Here is a 22,893-nt window from a genome sequence, read left to right as displayed (position 1 = left end):
GGAAGTTTCTCAGCAGCAAGGCCCATCCTAGCTGTGCAGGATATTCATCTCTGAAGGCAAAAGAAAATTGTGGAGCAGCCCGTGTTCCTTGGAACACAGCCAACAATGCCATCGTTCTGGTGATTTGGGAAACTGTACCAATGGCCAAAAGGTACCAGAGGCCACCTTGCAGGAAATCATGATCTCAACATAACACAAGCTTTGGTTACACAAAAGATGACCAAGACTTTCAGGACTTTCTCTGCACTTTTACCTGTAAGCAAACCATTCTTCACTTTTGGATATCACTGTTCACACGTACTTTCTCAATGGGCCAAGTTTGTTGGGTTTTGGGTTTGGGTTTGGGGGTTTTTCTGAGTTGGACCTGATTCTTGTGGAGGCTACAAACAATGTGTGTTGTTACACACAAAGTTGCAAAATGCAACAGATCCTAATGGCCAAGAAGTCAAAGTGATTCTCAGTTAAAGGTCTGAGCAAATGGATATATTTGTTAATTCCTGTCAATGGATGCATTATAATTTAACCATTGTTACATTTTTAGCCATTGTTATATTTGAGTGGCTATTCTCTGCAATGTAAGTCATGGATCTGTCCTGCCTTAAAACTGACAGTCGTTAATATACACTGAAATAAGTAATAATTTGGATACAGGATTTGCTTCCACTCTCCTAGAGTGATAATAGCACTCTTATATTGAGGATGAAGAAAACCCAGCTCTGGCAGCAGCATTTCAGATGATGAAGAGTGTGTGTGCATCATCCCTTTTAAAGTACATACATGCAGGCAGGTTAATCAGGATTTACCTGGCTGTCATAAATTCCAGTTTCTATTGCTCCCAAAGATGCATTAGTGCTTCAGAGACTCTGTCTTTTCATTATTCAGATAGTTTGCATACAAAGCAATACTAACTTTCCCTTTATATGTCCTTAAGCCTCTTCCAGGCAAAATGCATTCCTTCCTTAAAGCAGTCAGAGCTCATCTGACATCTTGTCTCCTGACCCAAACCTCATGCCTTTTTTCAGTCAGTTGTCTTTCCAGGCTAATTTTATTCTTCTGATATGTGAACTCTCAGGTAAACTTCACCAATTTATTTGCTTTTGATACAGAAGTGGATATCTCCTGTACCCTCATCTGGTATCATTCTTTCCTGTATTACAGCATTTTTTTTCTGCATGAAGACTGCCCACTGCCATGCACTATACAGCATTTTTGGTTTAAGAAAGTACAACATAACTGTCTGGAATGAGGAATTCCCAATCCTGATGATTTGCCATATACTCTGCAGCTTAATTCAGTACTGGGACACAGTGTTTTTTAGAGGGAAGCCATTGCAAGGATAAAATGTGTGAATTTCCATTCTTCCTTGTATCAAAGGTATTATTTGAAAATTTAAGTCTGGCCATCATATTGCTTGTTTCAGGGGAAAATGCCCTTCAGCCAAGGCATGCTACTTTCTTTGGACAAAATTTAGAGTTTGTGGTTACCTCAGCTGAAAAGCATTTGTCTACAGCTGCTTCAGTCCCCCTGAAAGTAAAACTTCACAGAGACATTTTATACATCTATGAATCTATGTTCCTAAAACAGCTATCTTCTTAAAAGAACTTAAAAACTCCAGTAAAATTCATTTTCTATTTTTGCAAGAACAAATACAGCATCGACTGCAATATCCATTCTATATGCCGATATAACCCAGGGGTTCTCACCATATCTGCAATCATTCAAATTTGTTGTTTTGCATATTAAATGAGACACTAACAACCCTCTCTATATTTTCAATGAAGAGGTGTGTATTCTGGTATTACTTGAAGAGTAGTTATTCGGGTAGCATGAGTTGCTGCAGATATTAAGATCTAAGCTGACATTCTGGGATTGTCACTTTAGCTCCAGCTCAGTGCTGTCTCGGTTTAATTTATGCTACAAGAACTTCATTAACTAAACATTGCCAGTCTTCTTCAGCCAGTTTTGCAAGAAAGCAGTTCCCAGCCAGCCGAAATGTTCTGTTTGTTCCTGTTACTTTTTTGTTGCTATTTAGAAAGCTGCAGCATCAGTGCACAGAAATCCCAGAGTACAGGGTGACCTCGCTGGCCAGGAGATTGGAACCTCCACACACTCACAGGGTGCCAAAGATCAGGGTAAGATACCTGTGTGGCATCTGCCTGCCTGACAGCTGAGCACGCTTGAAGAGCACACAGATACACCACATCATACAGATCAGATGACAAACAACTGATAAACACGTATTTACAGCAGCTCCATGTTAGTAACTCCCAGATTTTAGGCAAAACCCGAATGATTCACGTAAAACCTAAAATACCCACAGTCATTATTCAGCCAAATATGTTACAGCCAAGACATGGCCCCACGCAGCAGCAATGTTACAACTGCACACAACAGAACCAAAGCTTCTGCAGATAACAAGGTACATTTTCAATGAGAAACATTCTGACTTTCCAAGGGCATGTCCACTCAGCAGGGTCCCTGCCTCTGTTAAATATCAGGCACAGATCCAACCAAAATCAGGACTTTTTTTAGAAATCTTTGCTCTTTCACTTGAAGGGAAAAAGGAGCCGGCCCTCGGAGCAGAACAACCAGACAGTATTTTAGTGCTCATTTCACAGGTGTCTTAGAGGTGCCAAGGCTGAGACTATCAAAAAAGACTGATGGTCACAAAAAAGGAACCAAACTACAAAGTCTCGGCGGGAATCTAAAGTTTCAGGGTAGGTGAACATCCAGTGAAATGCATGCAAGACCTAAAGCTAGGTCCTTGATTTCTTACATCAGAACAAAAGTGCCTTCAGAGAAGCACATAAATTGTGAACAAATTCTTCACTTCAATTCCTGAAAATGCAAGTTAGGCACGTTCCTTAAAGAGAAATCCAGCAAAGTTTGGTTCAGATCCAAAGTCAAAGCTGGATGGGCTGCAAATCTCACCAGGGAGATGAAACAGATTTCTGAGCAGAATTAAATGAAAGTTATGGCCAAGGGGTGAGAAATGTACAACACTTTGAATGCAAAATCTGATACAAATTTCGGGTGCTCAACAGCTGTACAATGCTGCTTCCTATGACAGCAGCAGCAGGGATCCCAAAATCTCTGTCTGCAGCTGGTGACACAGCCATCCCTGCTCAGGCAGACACTGGCCTTTCAAAGTGGCCAGGAATTGTTTAGCTGGTATTAGTGGCCTGGAGCTTTGGTTCAGAGAGAACAATAGGTGTACTATTTTAGAGGCATTAAAGGTATTAGTGGCAAATCTGCATCGTGCCTTGTTTACTGCAGTACCAGTGGCATTACAGAGGAATTGGAAATGACTGCAACAAGTTGTCTGTTTTGAAATGCTCCATGCCATATGAAAACATGATTCTTATTGTGGCCATCATTATAAAAATTAGCAGTATTAATCAGCACCTTCTGGTTATAAAATTCAAGGAAGAAAGAAAATGCTTCCATAAACTCTGTTATCACACTTCTCAAAAAAAACCAGTTATGGCTTTTCATTCAATACGGGGTTACACTTTGATTTCTGCCTATTTTCAGTCAAAAGCCAGTATTTTAATACCAAGTGAAAAGTTACATGGAATATTTTATTTAGAGAACTTAAACAAGTGAGAAAAACCAGCAGCTCAGACCCATGCAGTCACACATTGACAACAACTCCAACACCTGTTTCCATTTCTCTTGGAAGAATCAAGGAATAAAATTATTAGGCTTTTAAATTATTATGGGAGACAAAAAACTTGATTGGCCAAGATGTAACAACCAACCTCCTAAGATCAGATGTGCATGCAATTTCAATACTTGAAAGGCACCACGATGGAGTTGTGTGCTGCAAACTCAGTCCTGTGCTAGGAAAGCCTTGAACCAGACAACAAAGGGGCAGGCAGAGGGTCCTGAGCTCCTTCCTACCAACTCTAGCCCACGGTCTTGCCCCCAGATCTAGGGAGTTTATGCTATTTTTTTTTTTTGGATAATTTACAGGTTTATGTTATTTCCACTTCCTCCTGCTCCTCCCATCAGCAAAGTTACTGATACAACTTCCAGAGGCAGCACTGTCACTCTCCTACAGCAGCATTTATCCCAAAGCCAAGGACAGGTTTATTGCTATTTGGCCAAGCCTACTGTTTTTGGCTTTTTTTTCAGTCAGATGAGGGTGATACTTTTAAAGTTCCCAGGCATGGACGCAGGGATTTTAGTAGCTAAAATCCTATTGAGAAACATGGCTGAGGCCTCAGACTGCATTTCAAGCTATTTGGGTCATTCTAACACGTCACAAGGACATCAGAGTGCAGCATGGTGTGCACAGGACCTCTAAAATACAGCTCTAGGTGTACTGCATTTTGGCCAGCTTTCAATTAAGAGCTTTCTATTTCAAGAAAACAGAAAACAATGAAGAAACTGGCATTAGAATGGTGTTGATTTTTCCTCCATTTCAGACACAGTTTGACAGACTTAGCTGACTGTTAGATTTAAGTCAACGAATGCAGACTGAAATTCACAGACATGAACTGGCCTTTCTCAAACTGAAACCAACAGAGATGGCACGAAGCTGTTACATTAAAATTATTCAGGATGAATCCATAATCATCATAACTCAGTTGACAGCTAACAGTTTCACTGTTTTTCTCTAACTGATGACTGTAGATGACTGGTCTTTATAGAAAAATATATACTCTTGTAAGCACTGAGAAGTAAATACTCTCCCATGTTGAAGGAGGATATTTACATATACTTTAGCAGCATGATTTATGCTGCAATTTTTGAAAGTCAAGGCTTGTCATGTGATAAAACAGCAAGTATGCAACTATGATGAGTCAATACCCATATCCCAGTCACAGAGAAAAACCTTCCCGTTGTATTTTTCCTGTCCCTCCCTTTTACCTCTCAAAGAATGCAGCGTTTAATTTAGAAAAAACTAAGTAGGTGTTTTAAACCCAAATGTAAGCAATTTTTTAAGATCAGTTCTATACAATGTCCCCAAGGAGGCTGCTGAAAATGGGGTTAACCCCCTTAAGAATGCTACTTGTTTCCCATGAACAATCAGGTGGTTGCAGGTGCCAATTGCAGCTATCTATCTTAGGACCAAAATTAAGCTCTTCCTCATATTTATTTCAAACAGCAGTTGCTCTCCACAGAGCAACTCTGAGTTGAGATTCACTGCTGGCTTTCCTCTGCAGCTGCAATCCTGCAGCGTTCTTTATCAAGAAGCAGTTTGGCATGCAAATGTGCAAGTGACAACATAATGGGAATCTGGAATTCATCTCACTACAGTTATTCTATTCCTTAAGCATTTTTCTTCTAAGTTAGTGTAATTCTCTATTGAGCTTCAAATTCTAATATTTTAGATCTCAGGATAATCCAATATCCTCTAATCTGATTAAACTTTCATTCCTTTTACTCCCACTTCTCCAAATCATCTCTGCATTTCCCAGTGCACACTTCCAGCAAAAGCTGCAGCCCAGGCTGTGATCCCGAGCAGGGTGACAGCCACAGCTGGGACTCAGAGCTCACCCAGCTATTGCAGCCCAACAGCAGGCAGCAGCACAGCCTCTGCCACAAAACTTTCTTAGGCTCACAGAAAAAGAAACTGTCCCCAGAGAGTTGCATGCCCACCACCGAATATTAGATATTTGGTCGGGTTGTTTCATATGAACTTACATTTATTGGCAACAGTTTATAATGTATTTTGTATCTAAAATATTTTTAACTATATTAGTGTTCAATTGCTCAATTTGGCACATTTAAAATACAATAAACACTTCAGGAAATCATAATAAAATTGGAAGTTAAGATTTGGGTTTGTCTCATAAAATGCATCTTTCACTGCTAACAACTCTCTGTTGACAGATGTAGCTTACACCATAAATTTCATGGTTTCCATCATATAAGGATCTTTCAAATCCACAACAAGTGTTTCTTTTTTATGGTAGCTGCAAACAAGCATCGTCTACAAATCAGATGTTAGCACAGCAAAGCAAATTGCAAACCTGGTGAGTGTGTTTGCTTACTGGGCATCAGCTCTCAAGAAAACTACTTTCTACACTCCTGCACGCAGTCCTCAAATCCAAGTTTCTCTCTTGTCAAAACAAAACTAAACCAAACAAACAGGAAAAGTTTGAAAGTGCTTACCTTGAAGAAGCTCCGAAGAAAATACATTATGCTTAGCATTTTGAAATGAAGAATTGTTCAATCTTTAGAACATCCAAGGCCTGGGTGAATTCCTACACTCCTGCTGTGTCTTTAGTTACATGCTTTCTTGTTGCTATTTTGGACAGTCTTAGTACAAGGGAAGCATATGAGCCATGCCAGGAGCTTATGCTAAGGAGTTGCATAACAATTAGGGCTTATCTGTGCTGCGCTGTGCCGTGCAGCAATGCAAACAGGTTTGTTCACAGTTTACTAGCCCCAGAACACTTCCACTAGGCATGCCCAGAATGATGCCATTGTATTTGCTAAAGAAACTAAAGCTATTTGTGAGTGCTTCTAAAAGAACTGGAACTACAAAGGACAGCACATGTTCCCGTACATCCCCCCCAGCCTTTGCTTTTGCCAACTCCAAGTTCACCCAGTGAGTATTACGCCTGCTGCAGCATTTAAAAGCAAAGGCTCCCACACTGGGAGCTTTCTAGTTGCTATCTTTAAAGGTAAGGAAAAACTGCAGAACAAGTCTTTTGAAGTGCAGAAAAGTAAGTGTAATTTCACTTTTGTCTTTTTTCTCGCTTAAGATTAAAGTCCCTTAAAATTTACTTGTGCTTCAGTAACATCCAGCAACACAGAGATGCAACCAATGTCACGTAGCAAAGAATCTATTGACATTTTTAGTGGCCAGGACTGAGAGTTATGCAAAGTCTCCTCACACAGTGCACTTAGAATTAAAGACAACTCCAGAGCACAAGCAAGTTCTCAGAGGGGGATCATTCTGCATTACAGCAACTCTCAGACACAGCCTGACACTGCAAGCTTTCACTTATTTTTAATCTAGCTATGGCCTATATGTGAACTACCAAAATCCTTCCAACAGGAAGAGGTGTTTGAAGGAGCAGTAGTTCCAGAGTAGCTCCTGGTGCTCCACACTGCTGGCACAGGGAAGAGAAACACAGAAATGTGCAGTGTCCCCAGCACAGCAAGGTGGGAGGGGAACGTCCCCCAGCGTGGCTGATGCCCCAACACCAGCTCTGAGGCTGAATTTGTTCTTTTGCCCTGTGCAATGTAGGATTTCTGGGCCAAAACCCCCTAAGCACAGCCCCACTTTGGGTTTGCTTTAGGTTTTGCTTTGGGTTTGCTGTGCTGCAAACCCCCCCTGTAGCCCCCAGCAGCCACAGGAATACTGATGTTTGGGTAGTACATGTAAATCAGATTTTTTTCGTGCAAAAATCAAATATTTTACAGCAGGAAACTATAATTGGCCACATACACAATTTTTCTGCCGTTGTGGGAACTGCATGAGTTAAGCATACACAGTCACACAGAAGGGCACACCTAACTTGTTAGAAACCAGGCCAATAATTTCTAAATTGCAACACAAGGCACAAATGCAATATCATCCGTGGTTTGACCTGCCAAATGACCATAATGCTTCAGTGAAGTTTGGTCCTGTCAACTCTTAAGACTTCATGGACAAAAGGAGTGTTTTACCATAAACCTTAACTCTAAAATATAGGCATACTTCAATATTATAGACCCACAGCAGTCTTTTAAGGTAAATTTTGACCCAAATTATGGAAGGAAAAAAAATCCAGACAAAAATTCTAAAAAGTCTCAAAACAACCAAAAATCCAATGTCTGTTTTCAAAAATTCTCTTTGGAGGAAAATGGGCCTGGCTTATGATTTTTCAATACTTTGATTTGTTAATATTTAAGTTTAAATAATTTTTCATGATTTATTCTGAAATTTCTCTCACCCTTTTAAAATCTGCTCATTCAAGAAGTGGCAGGCACACTTTTATTTCCTGCATGCCTCTCCTGGTATTGACTCAACAGCTTGTGCTCACAAGGCTCAGGTGAAACAGCCTTTGCCTAAGCCCTGACATCAGACTGAGCAGAGGGAAACACCCACTGAGGAAAGTCCAGCTCTGCAGTGCCTTGGCATTTATTTTTCACAAATTAAAAGGAAAATAAAGTTTTGTTCACATTTGAATTTGGGTTTTTTTTAATAAGAATCTATGTATATTGAAAGGCAGGTTTTTGCTGCCTGATTTTTATCCACAATTATTTCTAATTTACTCAGAAATGTCTCTTACAAACAACATGCCAAAGTAGGTCATTGCCCAAAGAACTTGACTCCGTTTTCCATTGGTTATCTTTTCTGAAATTAAAGTTCAACTGCCCATCTTCACCTTATTCTTCCATGCTTTACTCATTCATGGGCTAGAAATAAGGATGTTCCTTCTGAAACTCAGCTGGGACCATTCCCTCAGACTGGTTCACCACACAGGATGTGGAAACTGCACAGTATTCCCTTAATCTGCAATTCCTTGGAGACAATTGGAACTCTGCTGGTCAAAACTCCAGGAAAATTGCAATAAGCTTTCTAACAATCAGGCCTGTGTGATTCTGTATCCTAGCAGATCCTTATGGAGCTGCTGGAGTCCTTTTCCAGCCCTTGAAAAGCACTGGCTGGACCAGGTGCCCTGGTACTGGGTGGTGCTGGGGTCTCTGTGCTGGACACAAAGCCCAGTCCCAGTTCCCTTAGGGAGCCAGGGGAGAGGTGGAGAAGTCAGGAGAGAAGGAGGAACATCAACCTTGGGGGGAACGAGGGAGAGGCAGGGGAAGGAGTTTCCACTTTGTTTCTTACCATATCTCACTATTTTCCCCAAAGTTGAGTCTGTTTTTCTCATAGTGGTAATTGTTAAGTGTTTTTGTCTCAACCCATGAGCTTTTCCATCTTATTTTCTCCTCTGTCCTGTTCAGGGTGGGCAGCTGGCAGCTGGCCCATGTCAAACCCACCATGCACTACAACAACAAACAAACCTCAAAGCATCAGAGAGAACCTGCAACCTTATTTAATCTGGGTTATGACCTGTGCAAACACCTAAAAGATCTTCTTTCTCCCTTAATCCTACATCTAATGAAGTAACTTTGATTTGTAAATCTATAAAATGCTTTCTGATGCCCAAAACTTTACATTTTCCAGAATGTCAGCCTGCTGCTGATAGACTGGCTTTTTTCATAGTTAACCTCTCACAATTTTGTCCCCTCCCCTTAAAAGCAAACAATCTGGAGTTCACTACTATCAAGTCCATTTTCACAGTGAGAAGTTTATCACTCACCATGAACTTCACTTCCAAAACTGTGGCAACAATTTTTTTTAGTGTATGATTCTGAGGTTTCATTTGGTCAGTGAGGATTTATTCTCTTTGGGACAGGCACAGAGCTGTTAATCCTCAAATGCCCAAGGCCAGCTACTGTTGACGTTTTCCTTACTGATACACTATCGAAATCCACATGCCTTTTCTGCTTTATAAAGAACAGCAGCTGAAAACTATCACTGACTGGGAACAAAATATCCTTTTTGCTTTTTGCCACCACAGCCAAAAGTGACTATTTAAAGTGACACAGCCTTCAGGAGAGCAGCACCATGGAGTGCCTGAACCAAAAATACCTTGTCTAAACCTTGCAGAACACTGAGCCTAGGATTCCCTTAGGGCAGAGCAGTGACACTGAAACTCCACTACTGCACTACTGGAAGGCTTTTCTTCCCCTCATTTCAGCTATTCATGTACCATTCACTTAGTTTGACATAGTTGGGTGTTATGTAGGTTGTGTCAGGCTGGCTTCCAAAGCAACTCAATGTTGGAAAATATGTTGAAGTCATTCCAGATTTATGGCTGCAAATGTGACAAGTCCTGTGTGCACAGTGCAGAGCTTACAGTGAGGATGGAGACTGGGCCTGCCTCTTCTCAGAGCACCATATCCCCTGCAAGATTCCTTCAGGGAACAACAATTTTGCTCTATGTTGCCTTTCCCTTGGAAGACAAAGCCTAGAGATTTCCTTGTTTTCATGGCAGTAAAGACATAACCACACTCTATTAAATAAGGCATTAAAAATGGCTCAGTGGAACATTAATTTATATCCATGGATGCTCAGGTTTTGAAATATTGCAATCTAAAATCAAAAGCTCCAGGAGTGAAAACTTTAAGCTGTCACCTGGACCTGGGCAGAAGGGACATGCTGCAGGCAGCCATCACTAAGCATCTTCACATGATGATTTAAGTGACCAAACAGGTATTCTAATTTCTGAAGGATCATGGCAGACACTTTCATCTCCACTGTAATTGCTTATTTTCCCTCAGGCAGTTCATTTGATTACCATTATCATAAAAATATACCTCTTGATGTAACCTAACATGTTGGTTCAAGGACTCTTCAAATCCTTCTGAATTTGCCTCCTGTAATCAAAGCATTTAAGTTTTCTGTCTTCATAGAAGGTAAGAGATTCTGGGCTTATAATGGGGAACTGAGCTTTTGGGAGCTGAGACAGCTATTCCTGTATTTTACCACAGCCTCAGCTCACAGCTGGATGAACATTTGTGCTTCTAAACCAGAAATTCCTGGACACCAACACCGGCCACCATTGCCCAACAAAATCACATTTCTTATGGACATCAGCTACTAACTTAGAACTTCTCAGGCAATGCTGTAAATGATAGAACAGTTTAAGAGTAGGTTTGAATTTTAAGCTTCTGAAGAAAAACAATAAAGGAAACCTTAGCAGCAAAAGTCATGGATCAAAGCCTGATTGGAATTTGTTCTGTCAATGTTTGAGGAGTTGCTGGTGCTGCCACAAGGAGGATTATCATTGCTGTCTCTGCCTCCTCAGGCCCCTACCCACAGGCACATGAAGGTATTTTTACTCCAGTTTGATACTCCCACTCAGGACTGAGCCCAGGCTGTGAGACCCAGGAGCCCTGCTATGAAGTTTGCAAGGTTAATTCAGAGCTGTTGGGTCTGTGAAGTTCTTTTCCAAACTAGAGGCATAGGTAACACAGAGTTAGGTGCCAGGTCTAGTCCAATGGGAAGCTCTTACTATGGGTTTAGAAAATATCTTATTCATGTCCATTTAAAAATCCCTTGCAGAAAAGAGCTAAAACTGAGAGCCACTGGTCAGGAGTTGCCTTTGGCCCTAATAACGCCAGTGAAATGAATTCCAAACATTTTCTAGAAGAATTGACTGAGTTCAGAGGAAGTCCAGAGTAGAAGTACTGTGATCCCAAACTGTAATTCTGCCCTAAACACCCTCTGAACAAGTCAAACAAATGGAGAGTTAAATGCAGTGTAGAAGTAGGCTTCTGTGATTTTTCCTGTGCCTGGAGAGAAGTCCTGCTGGTAGTCAGTTAGTAAGAAGCAGCATGAGTGGCTTCTCCACCCATAGATTCTCCAGAACCTCCCAGCCAGGTGAATGGCAGAGGGGTGTTTATTACATAAATGTGATGAAAATGACAGGGAATAATGAAGCAGAGTTCCAGTATTTTTATTCTCAGAGTTATTTAGGAACTCATGACAACTGTCTCCAAGTTATAACTGTTATACTGGATTCAAGTGTGCCATTAAAACCTTCTCGGCCTGGATGGAAGCATTACTGTCATACAAATGAGAATCCCAGCCATCACCCCAAATCTACCCTACACTGGACATAAAATCCATTTTTGTGTCTTTGCATCCCCCCAGGTCCAGAGGGAGTGCTGGTACCCGCAGGAAGGGGAGAGGCAGTGACACAGCAGAGGTGATAATGCTGCCGTGTCAAATGTCATCAGGTGCATGGACACAGAGCCATAAAGCAGCAGTAGGCACGATCAGTCTGATGGGAGACTGAAAACCAAAACAGCCAATATCAAGGCTGCTAAAAGATTGTTTTCAGATCAGAATGATCAGAATCCTTGTCCTGTTTTGAGGGCCAGGCTGTTCAGAAATTGATCAAAGAAAGCCTTTAGGGAGATTCCATAAAACAGAGAATTCGACTATATTCTTTTATTAGGTGAAATATTCTGGTTAGGACAATGTTACTGTTTCAAAGGCTCATGACATTTAGATTTCTAATCCAGAAAATTTAGTAAGGGAGGCAGAGGCAGAGTACTTAAGGAGAGGTTTGTCTGTAGGAAAAGCACTTTGGCAACCATTCCAGGAATAGACAGGGCACACACAACAGAGAAATTCCCACAAACACACACAACAGAGAAATTCCCACAAACTGCTGTCTCTCTGCTGAGATCCCACAGCTGATCAGTGTGGGGTGAGAAAGTCTAGAGCTTTCTTCCTGAGTGGGTGACATCATAAGGTAAGTTATTGAAAATGGGGTCAGTTCTTCAGTCAAGAAATACTTCAAAACTGAAGAAAACTGAAGCACCTGTACTTTTGGTATAATTATTCCTTTTGATTAACATTTAAATGTTGTCCTTGTCAACCAGCATATTTTCAACCAAGGTGTCAACACTTAACATACATTAGTATGCTTTACTTATAGCACAAGTAATTAGATCATGTATACATAGACAATAGTTACACAACACAGAATAGATTGTATAGTCAGAGACAAATATGACATTGTGATCATTTATTGCTACACTCCACAGTGAAAATATAAATGCAGATCAAGGCTTTGAGCCTGTAAGCACAAAGTGTTGTGAATACAGGCATAAGAAACAATAGTGCCCTGTATTCCTTTAATAGAGGTTGATGACCAACTTGCTTTCCTGCTTCCTGCTTTGTTGATATGGCACCAATCTTCAAAGAAATCACAGTATACATTTTCTAGACTAACTTCAATCTTCATTCACTGTGTCTGCCCTCTTGCATGTGCCCTTTCTGCACTGTTATATCATTTAGATGATTACCTGGCTTTCCTGATTTTTACTTCTTCATGATAGATTTAGCTCTTCTGAGTAGGTAGTTTTTTCACAAATATCTTTAAAACTCTGCCTTGCAATCAGTTTGTTTAATAAAGAGAACTCAGCAGTTTGATCTATTGACAGAAACCAAGCAACATGTATTTCCACCCTTCCACAGAACTAGCTGGATGTCTAAGAATTGGGCACACCCCAGTTCTTGGCTGCACACTCCTTGGCTGGCATTGGCCCTTACCCACCACTGCAAAACCCTGCTCAGCCTCTGCCAAGAGCTCTGTCCCTATAAATTCCTCAGACACAAACAGCCCAATACAGATGAGAAAGTGGAAGACTAAAACAAGAAATATGCATCTCTTTACTAGCATGGCATGGCATTTAGCGAGAATAAAAGACAAATACTTCTAGTATTAATTCCTTCCAGCAACTTACTCCCAGTTGTTATACAAGCCAAGACCTGGTATTTGAGTCACCCTACAAATGGCAAATTGCAACACCTCCATTGGGCAGGTGTCCAAAGCTCCCAAAACCACGCTAATTTGAGCATCTTAGAATTCTGAATTGGTCAGGCATCAGAACAGTCCCAGGCAACCCTCACTAGGTCATATCACAGAACTGTAATGCCCCCTGTTCAGTGCAAACGTCTGAGGCTGCAGGCAGGCAGGTGACAGCAGGAACAGGGGCTGCTGCAGCCCGGATCTGCAGAGTGTGGCAAGAAGGGAGGGGGAAGCTCACAGACCACCAGTCTCCCTTGCTTCTGTAGCCACCAGTTCCTCAGTTCTGTGCTCAAGATCAAGTTAGTGAATTTGTGACAGGAAAATAAAGCTCTGTGAATGGATTATACTGAAAAGTTGCCGTTACAGCTGCAGAACTGACACTGCACCACACCATGTGTTGGGATCTCTGGCTCAGGCTCCAAAACCTCATGCTTTTTATTTTTGATCTGTTCCAAGTCACCATCATATATTTAATATGTGTTCCAAGGATTAACTGTGTGTGTATTGATGCTGCAGCTGATATCTATTACATTAATGCCTAAGAATTCACCCTTAGCCACTGAGCAGTACCACAATCTTGCAATGTATTTCTTAGTGGGAAAAATAACTGCTACTGGAGGTGCATCTCTGCTGCTGATTTCCTGCCTGCTGTGCCCTAAAGCATAGGGATCCAGTGCATAGGGATCCATGCCATAAAGCATGTGCATCCACTGGAGGGATGTGACTGGAGATTAACAAAGTCCATGTGCACTCAGAGTATTAACAAGCCTCACACGTGTAGAATGGAAAGAGATTAATCATAACCATGTAATGCTGCTAATCTTCAATCCCACCAGGAATTTCACTCTTCCTCCATTTCCACACTGGGACAGGTTTACTATTTTCAGTTTGGTAAGGTATTGTCAAGCCTGGGTGAACAGAAACAGTTTGGGGGATCATAAAAGCTCATGACCTATGTCAATGGACACTAATATCTTCTCAGACTCATGCATCTGAGGTATTTTGGATAGTGATTTTTCACATATGCCATGGGTCAAGCGACATACCAAGAGGCCAAATACCCAGGCTTGTCACACTGACTTTAAGAGCAGGATAAAATCTTGCCCAAGGCACCTGCATTCACCAGAGATCCATGTTCACTAATGCATATATACAGCTACAAACCTGGCTATTCAAATTTTAACCTCTCTCCCAACTCCTGAAAGCTTCTAAAGCTTTCTCACCACCTTGAATGGAGACAATTGCTGCACCCAAAGGCCCAGAAACATTCATTCTATCTTCTGGGTGCTGTGAAACTCCAACTATTTGCCCACTCTTCAATGGCAAGACAGAGTAAAATACAATTTAGGTCAACTGCTCTGCTGTGCTCTCAACATCCTGAACAATCTGTCCAGAAGAGCCCAAATGGCAGGATGTCCCAACAAACAGTGAGGGACAATTGAAAAGGGATATCATAACCATTTCTGTTCTTTGAGATAAGCAGTTCTACAACAATGGTGGATTTCAGCATAGCAGAGGAGAAAAAACAGCCCAGTAATTTGCTAAATTTACCAACTAATTGTTCTCACTGAGACTCATGCAGGACAGAATTTCACTTACAGTGTCTTAACTTTTCCAAGACCAGAGTCCTTGCACTTGAAGAGTTCAAAAGTAACTCAGGGAAAGATTTTAAACAATAAAACCAAAAAAACTAATTTCATATTTCAGCCTACAAAACTCTTCATGTTTTGGTTTCCCAAAGCAGCTACAATAATTGCATTGTCATTATGAAACCTTTTCATAGCAACCTTCCATAACTAGAAATGGGAAATCTGTGAGAAGTTGACAGTGAGAGAAAACTCAGTGAGATAAAACTAAAATAATTACACATCTCCAGAGAGAAAAACTGGATCTGGATGATCTCAGCAATTGGGAAAGTCAGAGATGCAGAGCATTATACACTTGAATGAACTTACATTTTCCAGGCTATTTTGTCTGCACAGCCCAGAGAACCCAGACACCAATACCAGTAAAAAAAAAATTGAGGATGAGGCTCTATGTCCAGATTCTTTTTTTTCTTACAAAAACAAGCTGAAAATCTATAAAATCTATGTTCTAAAATGAGCCAAATGTAGAGGATTTATCCCATTTTACTTTTGGAAACAATGCTATTAAATATTTTAGGTCCTTTTGAGAGTTCAAAGGATAAGTAAAAAAAAAAGAAGCCATGAAGAATAGTTTAAAGCATTTTTACAATAACAGGCCAAATTTTTCCCAGTATGTATATCAGACAATGTGAATATTTTGGTTTTCCTTTACCAATGCACCAAAGCAGTTCAGAGTACTTGCAAGCTTGAGCATGTACACATTCATCTGTCAGCACTAAACCTGCTTTGATCATCACTTCTCCTGTCCACTTGCACCAGGTCTGTCTTGCAGAAGTAACCTGCAAAAATCTCTTTCCAACCAGCAGTAAAAGCAGGGCGGGTCAGGATAAGAGAGAATGCTGTCCCAAAAAGTGCAGTTCAGGCAAGAAATGGAAATGTTTCAGAGTGGGAAGATGTCACTGATCCCAAGCTTTACATTGTTTGTGTGTGCCTGGCATGGGACTGAGAGCCAGCTTGATTTAGTAAGTCAAGGCAGGACACAAAGCTTTCTTCTGAGTCATGAAGGGTTAGCTACCAGTTTCATAGCCTGACAGATGCTCCCTTTGGCTCACCACAAAACCTGTTCTTTCCTACAAAGTGTGATACAGACTGAAAATGGCTCCAGGAAAAACAGTCGTGTGCTTGTGGAATATATTGAATTAGAAAAGCTGTTCTTCTCAGGCTCTCAGTTATGGACAAGTCCACACTGGACTGTCCACTGACTTACAGAATGTCTCATTCCTAATGTCCTCTCAGTCCTTGCTGTTTAACCACGGTCTCCAAATCACACATACTTAAAGCTCAGGTGAGTCACAACATCAAGAAAAACAAGATTAAACCTGTTGTATCCCATCTGCTCCACTCACAGAAAACCAGTTGCACAGCCCCAGGACAGTGAAAGCTGGAGAGTGTCGTGGAAAGCAGCCAACTTCCTTTTTGCTGTGTTCTCCTTCTGCCATCTTGCCTTGCTGTAAATGGATGCTAACAGTATTTTATTACTTTTTTTCTCTTCTGTGCTATGTGCTGGTTTCTAGAAAATCTCACCCCAACAATGTTTCCTACAAATAGAAGTTCACTTTAGTTCACACTTCCTAGGACAGTGCTGACAGACCAGGGAAGTACTATGCTGCTTCATGTCTTGACAACACCACTAAAATAATAATACTTGATACTCTTCTCCCAACTACTGTGCTGAAGCACGATGTACTAGTAAAGACTTTCATATATTTGATCTAAGTCATTCAGGATTAAATGAATTCTAGATATTTCCAGTTCAAATGGGGAAAATTAATTTCTGGTTTTCTAACTGACTATGGACCTACATCCACACAGAAAAACATCTATGTCTTCTGTTTCTTTAAATTAAATAGCTTCCAATCATGTAATGCTGGGACTCTTCCTCAGGTAAATCATTTTAGCTTTGGACAATTCTTTCCTTGCATAAATCTGCTCTATTTTTTGAAACCTTCAAGAAACTGTATCTATCTCCATGTAAGCAACTTCTAATTAAGGCAACATTGATGCTGTCTGTATTACACATTTTTATACCTGGATCATTTTCATTTCAGCAGCTGCAACACAGCTCTTTCTATGGATTGTTCTTCTCCTACCAGTAGTTCAAACCACACACAAGACTGGTTTGGTTCCATTTAAACTCCATGCTATTCTTATTTTAAGTAATAGTATTTGTGTTAGTGCTTCCAAGGATCCCAGAATTTATAGGTAACATCCATTTGAACAATAGCTAGGAAAACCAGGATTGAAAAACAATCTAAATTTCTCCACAACTCTTTTCCATATCACATAAGCCCATGTGGTTCATCTCTGAGTTATTGCTGAAGCCCTTTCCTTTCATTTCCTGCAAATCAATGAAAGGGATATGATGATATATGATCTCAGGAGACATGAATTTTCCTATAAGTTCCATTGATAATCTCCATTTCTGCAGGAAAAATTGCTCGCTTAGAGAGCCCTAAACATAAATGAAAGCAATGTTTCAAATGAGTCCTAACTTTGGTAAACCATAAATGCCCATGATGGGTTTGAATCGATAACTAATTTCATTTTCTGGGGAGAGGATCTGTAGAGACTGTAAGCCTAATCCAAAATTTTGAAACAAGACCACTAGGGACAGGCTCTTAAATCTATATAAAGTGGCTGGTGATCTCAACTGTCATTTCACAGTTTTCTTTTAGGACCTCTATTTTCAAACAGGGGTCAGGACTCATAAAATGTTTAGGTTTTAAACACCAGAAACAGTGTTCTCCACTCTTGACGTGTCAGAAATGTGAATATTCCTTTTGAGCTCAAGGGATCCTCAGTGCTGTTTGGGCAATGCAAGGTCTGAACTTGCTTGTAAACCAGCACCTTCTGGATCAGGTAAAGGAAGTGAGCTGAAGCTGCTCAGTTACTGAAACACTGAGGTCCTCACCTTCCCAAACGCTTGATCCTTTCCAAAAGGAAAGGATCATCAGCTCTTGTGTTAAAAGTAAACAGAAATTACTTCATTATATGAAAAAACCTGCACTTTTAAGAGTGTTTATATGTAGGCAACTCACTTACTCACTTTTGTAACTGGTTTCACATCCACACTAGCTTGTTTTACTACTTATTTTCCCAGGGAGCAGCAGAAACATTTAAAATCCAGGATGTTTGAAGAGTGGTATTCTCTCAGACAGGAACTCCATGAAACCAGTTTTACCATTCTGCCTTTTCAAAGTAAGCATGTTCTGGGTGTTGTCTGATGTTCTGGTTCTTGTGAGGAGAACACAGCAAAGGGGATACATTTATGCACCTGCACCACAAAATTCCTGAGTTTAGGAGAATATTCATATGTATTAAACTGACAAAGAAAATTGCTGTTTAAATTTCACTCAAATGAAGAGTCTTGTTAGTGATGCCTTGGGTTTTAGCTTTTATGTTTTTCAGACTCTTCACTGCTTGATATGTAACCGTGAAACTTCATGTTAGGTGTTAATAAGTTCTCTTCACAGGGGAGTTAGATAAAACAATCCCTTCCCACCTAGAGAATCAAAGACAACTGGTACCCAAAAAGCAGAAGCAAGAGTGAGGGAAAGGAGGCAAGCCAGGAGCTGACACTTCATAACCCGGAGCTATGGTTGGGTAATTCACTCCAATATGTAGATGAACCAAAACTTATAAAAGTGTAAAAACTCGTGACTGGGATCCATCTTGGATTAGACTTGGGTGCAGCCCCAGCCAGGCTCTTGCACTGCCCAAGGTGAATCCTTTCAATAAATACCTATTTTATTCCTTTTGCTCTGCCTAGTCTCTGTCCCAGGTCAGTCTTTCCAGACATCACTAGGAAAGGCCATAGGCAGGCCAACAGACCACCAGCAGCACTGGCTGGCAAGCTTTCCTCTTAATCTTACCCAGAATTCAGTGAATAGCCTTATTTTCTCATTTTCACTTGTGTTCTAAATTGGACCTCTCAACTTAAGTCTCCCCCCAGGACCCCCTGAGACAACTGCACACAAGTGCAGGTAAAGCCCTGGGACCTCCTCCTCCACATCCCCAGACAGAGCAATTTGCCTTTTAAAATGAGTCAGTTTTAGCTACAGAGGGTGTGAACTTTTCCATGGGCAGGAAGGGAACATGGCAGAAAGGAGCTTCCCTGGCCAGATGCTTTTATGGTCCCACTTGCATCACCACATTCATTTTGTGTTCTGTAAAGTTCATTTATTTCAAATTAGGAGAATAATACATAAGATGTTCTTGTAAGTATCTTTCATACCTCAGAAACTTTGCTCCAGTTTATATGTCACACTCCTGGCAGCAGAGACAAAAGCCAAATTAGAGAAAGCAGGAAAGATACAGATATGGAAACTGAGGTACTTTATGGCTTTGGGAAGAACAGAGTTGTAGTAAATAAGAAACAGAGAAGAAGTGAAGTGGAAGAACCAGACCATGCTTTTAAACAGAACAATTATGTGAAAAGACAGAGACAAGCTGTATCATAGATCTTGCACCTCCCTTCCACTTTTCCCCAAGGACAACTGAATTGCTATAATGGAACTGCAAACACAAAGAATGGAAGGCACTTACAACCTGTGACAGTGGAGGCACACAAATTACACAGAAAGGTGTGAGTGCTCTGGGAGCATTATGAACCTTCATAAAACAAGGCCACATGATGTCATGAAAATAAATGAAATTAACTAGTGAAACTAGCATCAAACAGGTCTCCAGGTACAAGGTTTGAGGCACTGACTTATCCAATTCAATTTAATATGAAAAAAAGGACTCAGTCCTGGAATGTCATGGTTGACAGATGCAAATAACAGCTCATAATAGCTCATAATCATGCAAAAAATAATACCACAGCTGCTTTGAACTTTTGAGCTGTAGTTTTTGTACCTGTGTGGGAGATAATCCTTGGAAGGCTGAACGCCTTTAGGTTGTGCTGTCTTCAGATGAATCAATAAATTAACTTTAGTTACACTGTACATAAAATTTATTTTACTGTCATATAATTTAAAACTCATCATAATTCAATATCATAATCGGTAAAAGGAGTGAGTGAACTTACATTTCTGTATTTGGTATTGTCAGAGCTCGATAGAAAAATTATGCTATAAAATTAGCTTTCCACTGAAGGATGTTCCAAAATTTCTTTCAAGACAGCTGACAGCTTTTAAAGCTGGTAAGGATCATGTTAAAATAGACTTTTTTCTAAACATTTTCTTGTGATGCCCAAATATCCCCACGTAAAGGAGCCAGCATTTGCTTTTAACTGATAGAACATAGATGATTACAGTCTCTGCAAAGAGCACTTCTGAATATACCATGAATGAACACACAATCCCAACTCAAACAGAAGTGTCTCTCACCTCAGTGTGGCACTGTGTCTTCTCAGAAGTACTCTCTTCTGTTTCTCCAGCAGTCCTTCTTACAGCACTTCTTTGGCACTCCTGTGCAGAGATACAGGAAGAAATTTTTGGAAGTCAATTTAACCTTTGGAAAACAAGGAGCTGCTTTCAGTCCACCTGCCCATGAGGAAAAAATAGCTGTCTTGATTAAACTGAAAACTCTTCATAAAAAAATAGGGTTAAAGGAACATCACTTTGGTTGCAAAATGATGCTCTCAAATGCTAAGAATCACCAGAATGAAGGTGACTTGTGTGACACTATGTATTTGAGTAGAGACTTTATAACAAATGGGTTTTCACAAGTCCCATGCTTCACTCAACACAGGAATGGACAAAACTCACTGAAGATTTGAGTTTATTATTGTCTTTGTTTGGCTTACAAAGAATAGGGGAAAAGCGACTGTGCTAGGCACCAAAGAGCCCTGTGTCCATGGAGAACCGAGGGCAGGCTGGTGGGGAATTGCACAGCCCATGCTCCCCTGCCAGCAGCCAGCCCTTGCACAACCCATGGCTTCATCTGGGTACCCTGGTGGATTTGCAGGAGGAAAGAATCTTTGCTGTTTCTCAGTCTGGTAAACTGACAGGAACTCAGTTCGTCACTTCTTCTGCATGCCTTTGAGCTTAATTGGTTTTCTTTTAGGTTCCTATCCCCTCACTCTTTCCAAATCCATCTACCTCCAACCTATTTTCATGTGGAGATGATGTTCGTGCCAGCTGTCTCCTATGTTTGTCCTGACCATCAGACACAAACTAAGAGGCATCAGGGGTATGTAAATGTCAAGCTTCCAGTCAAAACCTACAAAGAAGGCAACAAGTAGCAGGATGTCTTCAGCCCTGGGAGTACATACCCCCCTCTCAGTTCAATGTAAAGTCTTCATTAAAACTTTGGAAAACACAAACATTCAGGTTTAACATGAGTGGTATCTCTGGAGGGAGATTTTGCCATAACAAAGAGGGTTTTATTACCTTTGTGACAGATTAATACAGTGGTGTAGCTTCTCATTTACAACATGGGACATGAAAACCTTGAAATAATATTTCAATTGCCAACATCATCAAGCTCCAGCTTCTCTGAAGTCCAATTCACTTCCATAGTAAGAATTACTATTAGTGCAGTGGAGATCTCCTCGACTTTAGCTGAATTCAGCCTCAACATGAGATGGAGCAGCAAATCTCTCTCCCCAGAGAAAATAACAGTATAAATAAAAGGGACACTAAATGAAAGAAACTGCAAAAGAGAAAGTGTGAAAAGAAAAAACCGCAATTAGACTGAGATTAGTCGTTAGGGGGTGGTCAGGGTTGTTACTTGTCTCTGTTTGAAAAACACTGAACCTTTTGTTTCAGTCTCCAGTGATTATCTGTACCATGTAACAGCAAAAGCACACATCATGGCCATAGGGAGTGTGGGATATGGTAGAGCAGATGGATACCAAGTGTTGTAGCTGAGTAGCTTCTTCCATCACAAGGAAAGGCAAAATAAGTACTTAGCACAAGTGGTTTTGTCCATTCCCTATATTCTTCATATATGGCTAAGCCAGGAAGCAGCTGTCACTTATTTTTGCTTGTGATCCTACAATAGTTTTTCACCGGGCTTTGTGTATCTATAAGTGGCTCCAAAATGGGTCCACATAATTCATAAAGACAGGAGATGCCATACTGAGTAAGCCATACTGACTCCTCTGCTCTTCTCACCTTAGACTGCACAAAGCGTACCAGATCTGCAATTAATGGAGCTCAGGGATAAACTGATTGCAAACACATCATTCAGAGGCATTATTGGATTTTTAAAGCTTAGTCTTTTGCTAATTTAGGAACACAAATAACTAATTGTACTGTGTCTAGCTCAGATTACATCTGAGAATGGACTTGGGGCAATTGGGAAAGAACGCTGCCTCCGTTTTTATTGTGGGAAGCATTCCCTGAGCATAATGCCATTGGAAATGGCTGAAGGGGATTGCATCTGGTTAGGGAGGAAGTTACAAGCGCAATAATTAGCATGGAATTAGCTGCTGTGTCATCCTGAGCCAGGCAAGCCCATCACATTCCTTTTCCCAGCTGCCCTCTGGTGGAAGGTTCTGCAGAACAGCCCCAAGCAGGAAAATCTTGGTGCTGCTTGTGTATGGTTAACTTGTGACTCAAGCCAGGAAGGATCAAATTAGGATCAACAAACCCTGAGCAGATGCCCCCTGCCCAGAGGCAGGAGAGCTTTCGAGGCTGTGCTAGAGTGGTTGACTCCCCTTTAGGACAGCAGCTCTCTTGATGTGGTCACCAGGTTTCTGACAAGTGGGTTTCAGCCCTTGCTATATTTATGTTCAGTACTTCTAAAACTACCCAGAATCATTTCTGCAATACCTTGAAGTAAGGTCTCCATGTTAATCAGAAAGTTGTAATTACTATAATTATCAAATAGATTTTTTTTTATACTATTTCAACTCCAGAGAGACCAATAGAATCTTTAATTGGGCAGCTCCCTGCTTGGAGCCCTATGCTCCAGTCACTTGCCAGCCCATCCCCAACTTCTGCACACAGGTGATGGCTTTGGGGTTA

The 22,893-nt window shown here is 40.8% G+C and overlaps 1 protein-coding gene across 1 annotated transcript in view; it reads right to left on the bottom strand.

The window, feature by feature from the left end:
- Positions 1-22,893, bottom strand: part of ARHGEF4 (Rho guanine nucleotide exchange factor 4) — a 203,940-nt gene that overhangs the window by 165,371 nt on the left and 15,676 nt on the right. Inside the window, exon 2 of the mRNA XM_088170536.1 lies at positions 20,308-20,388. Coding sequence (XP_088026662.1) covers positions 20,308-20,388 — 81 coding nt within the window. The remainder of the gene's footprint in view (positions 1-20,307; positions 20,389-22,893) is intronic.

Source organism: Sturnus vulgaris, chromosome 10, assembly GCF_052056855.1.
Source record: "Sturnus vulgaris isolate bStuVul1 chromosome 10, bStuVul1.hap1, whole genome shotgun sequence".
NCBI lineage: Eukaryota > Metazoa > Chordata > Aves > Passeriformes > Sturnidae > Sturnus > Sturnus vulgaris.
The sequence above is the reverse complement of the archived record's forward strand: the minus strand, read 5'-3'. Positions and strand labels throughout refer to the sequence as shown.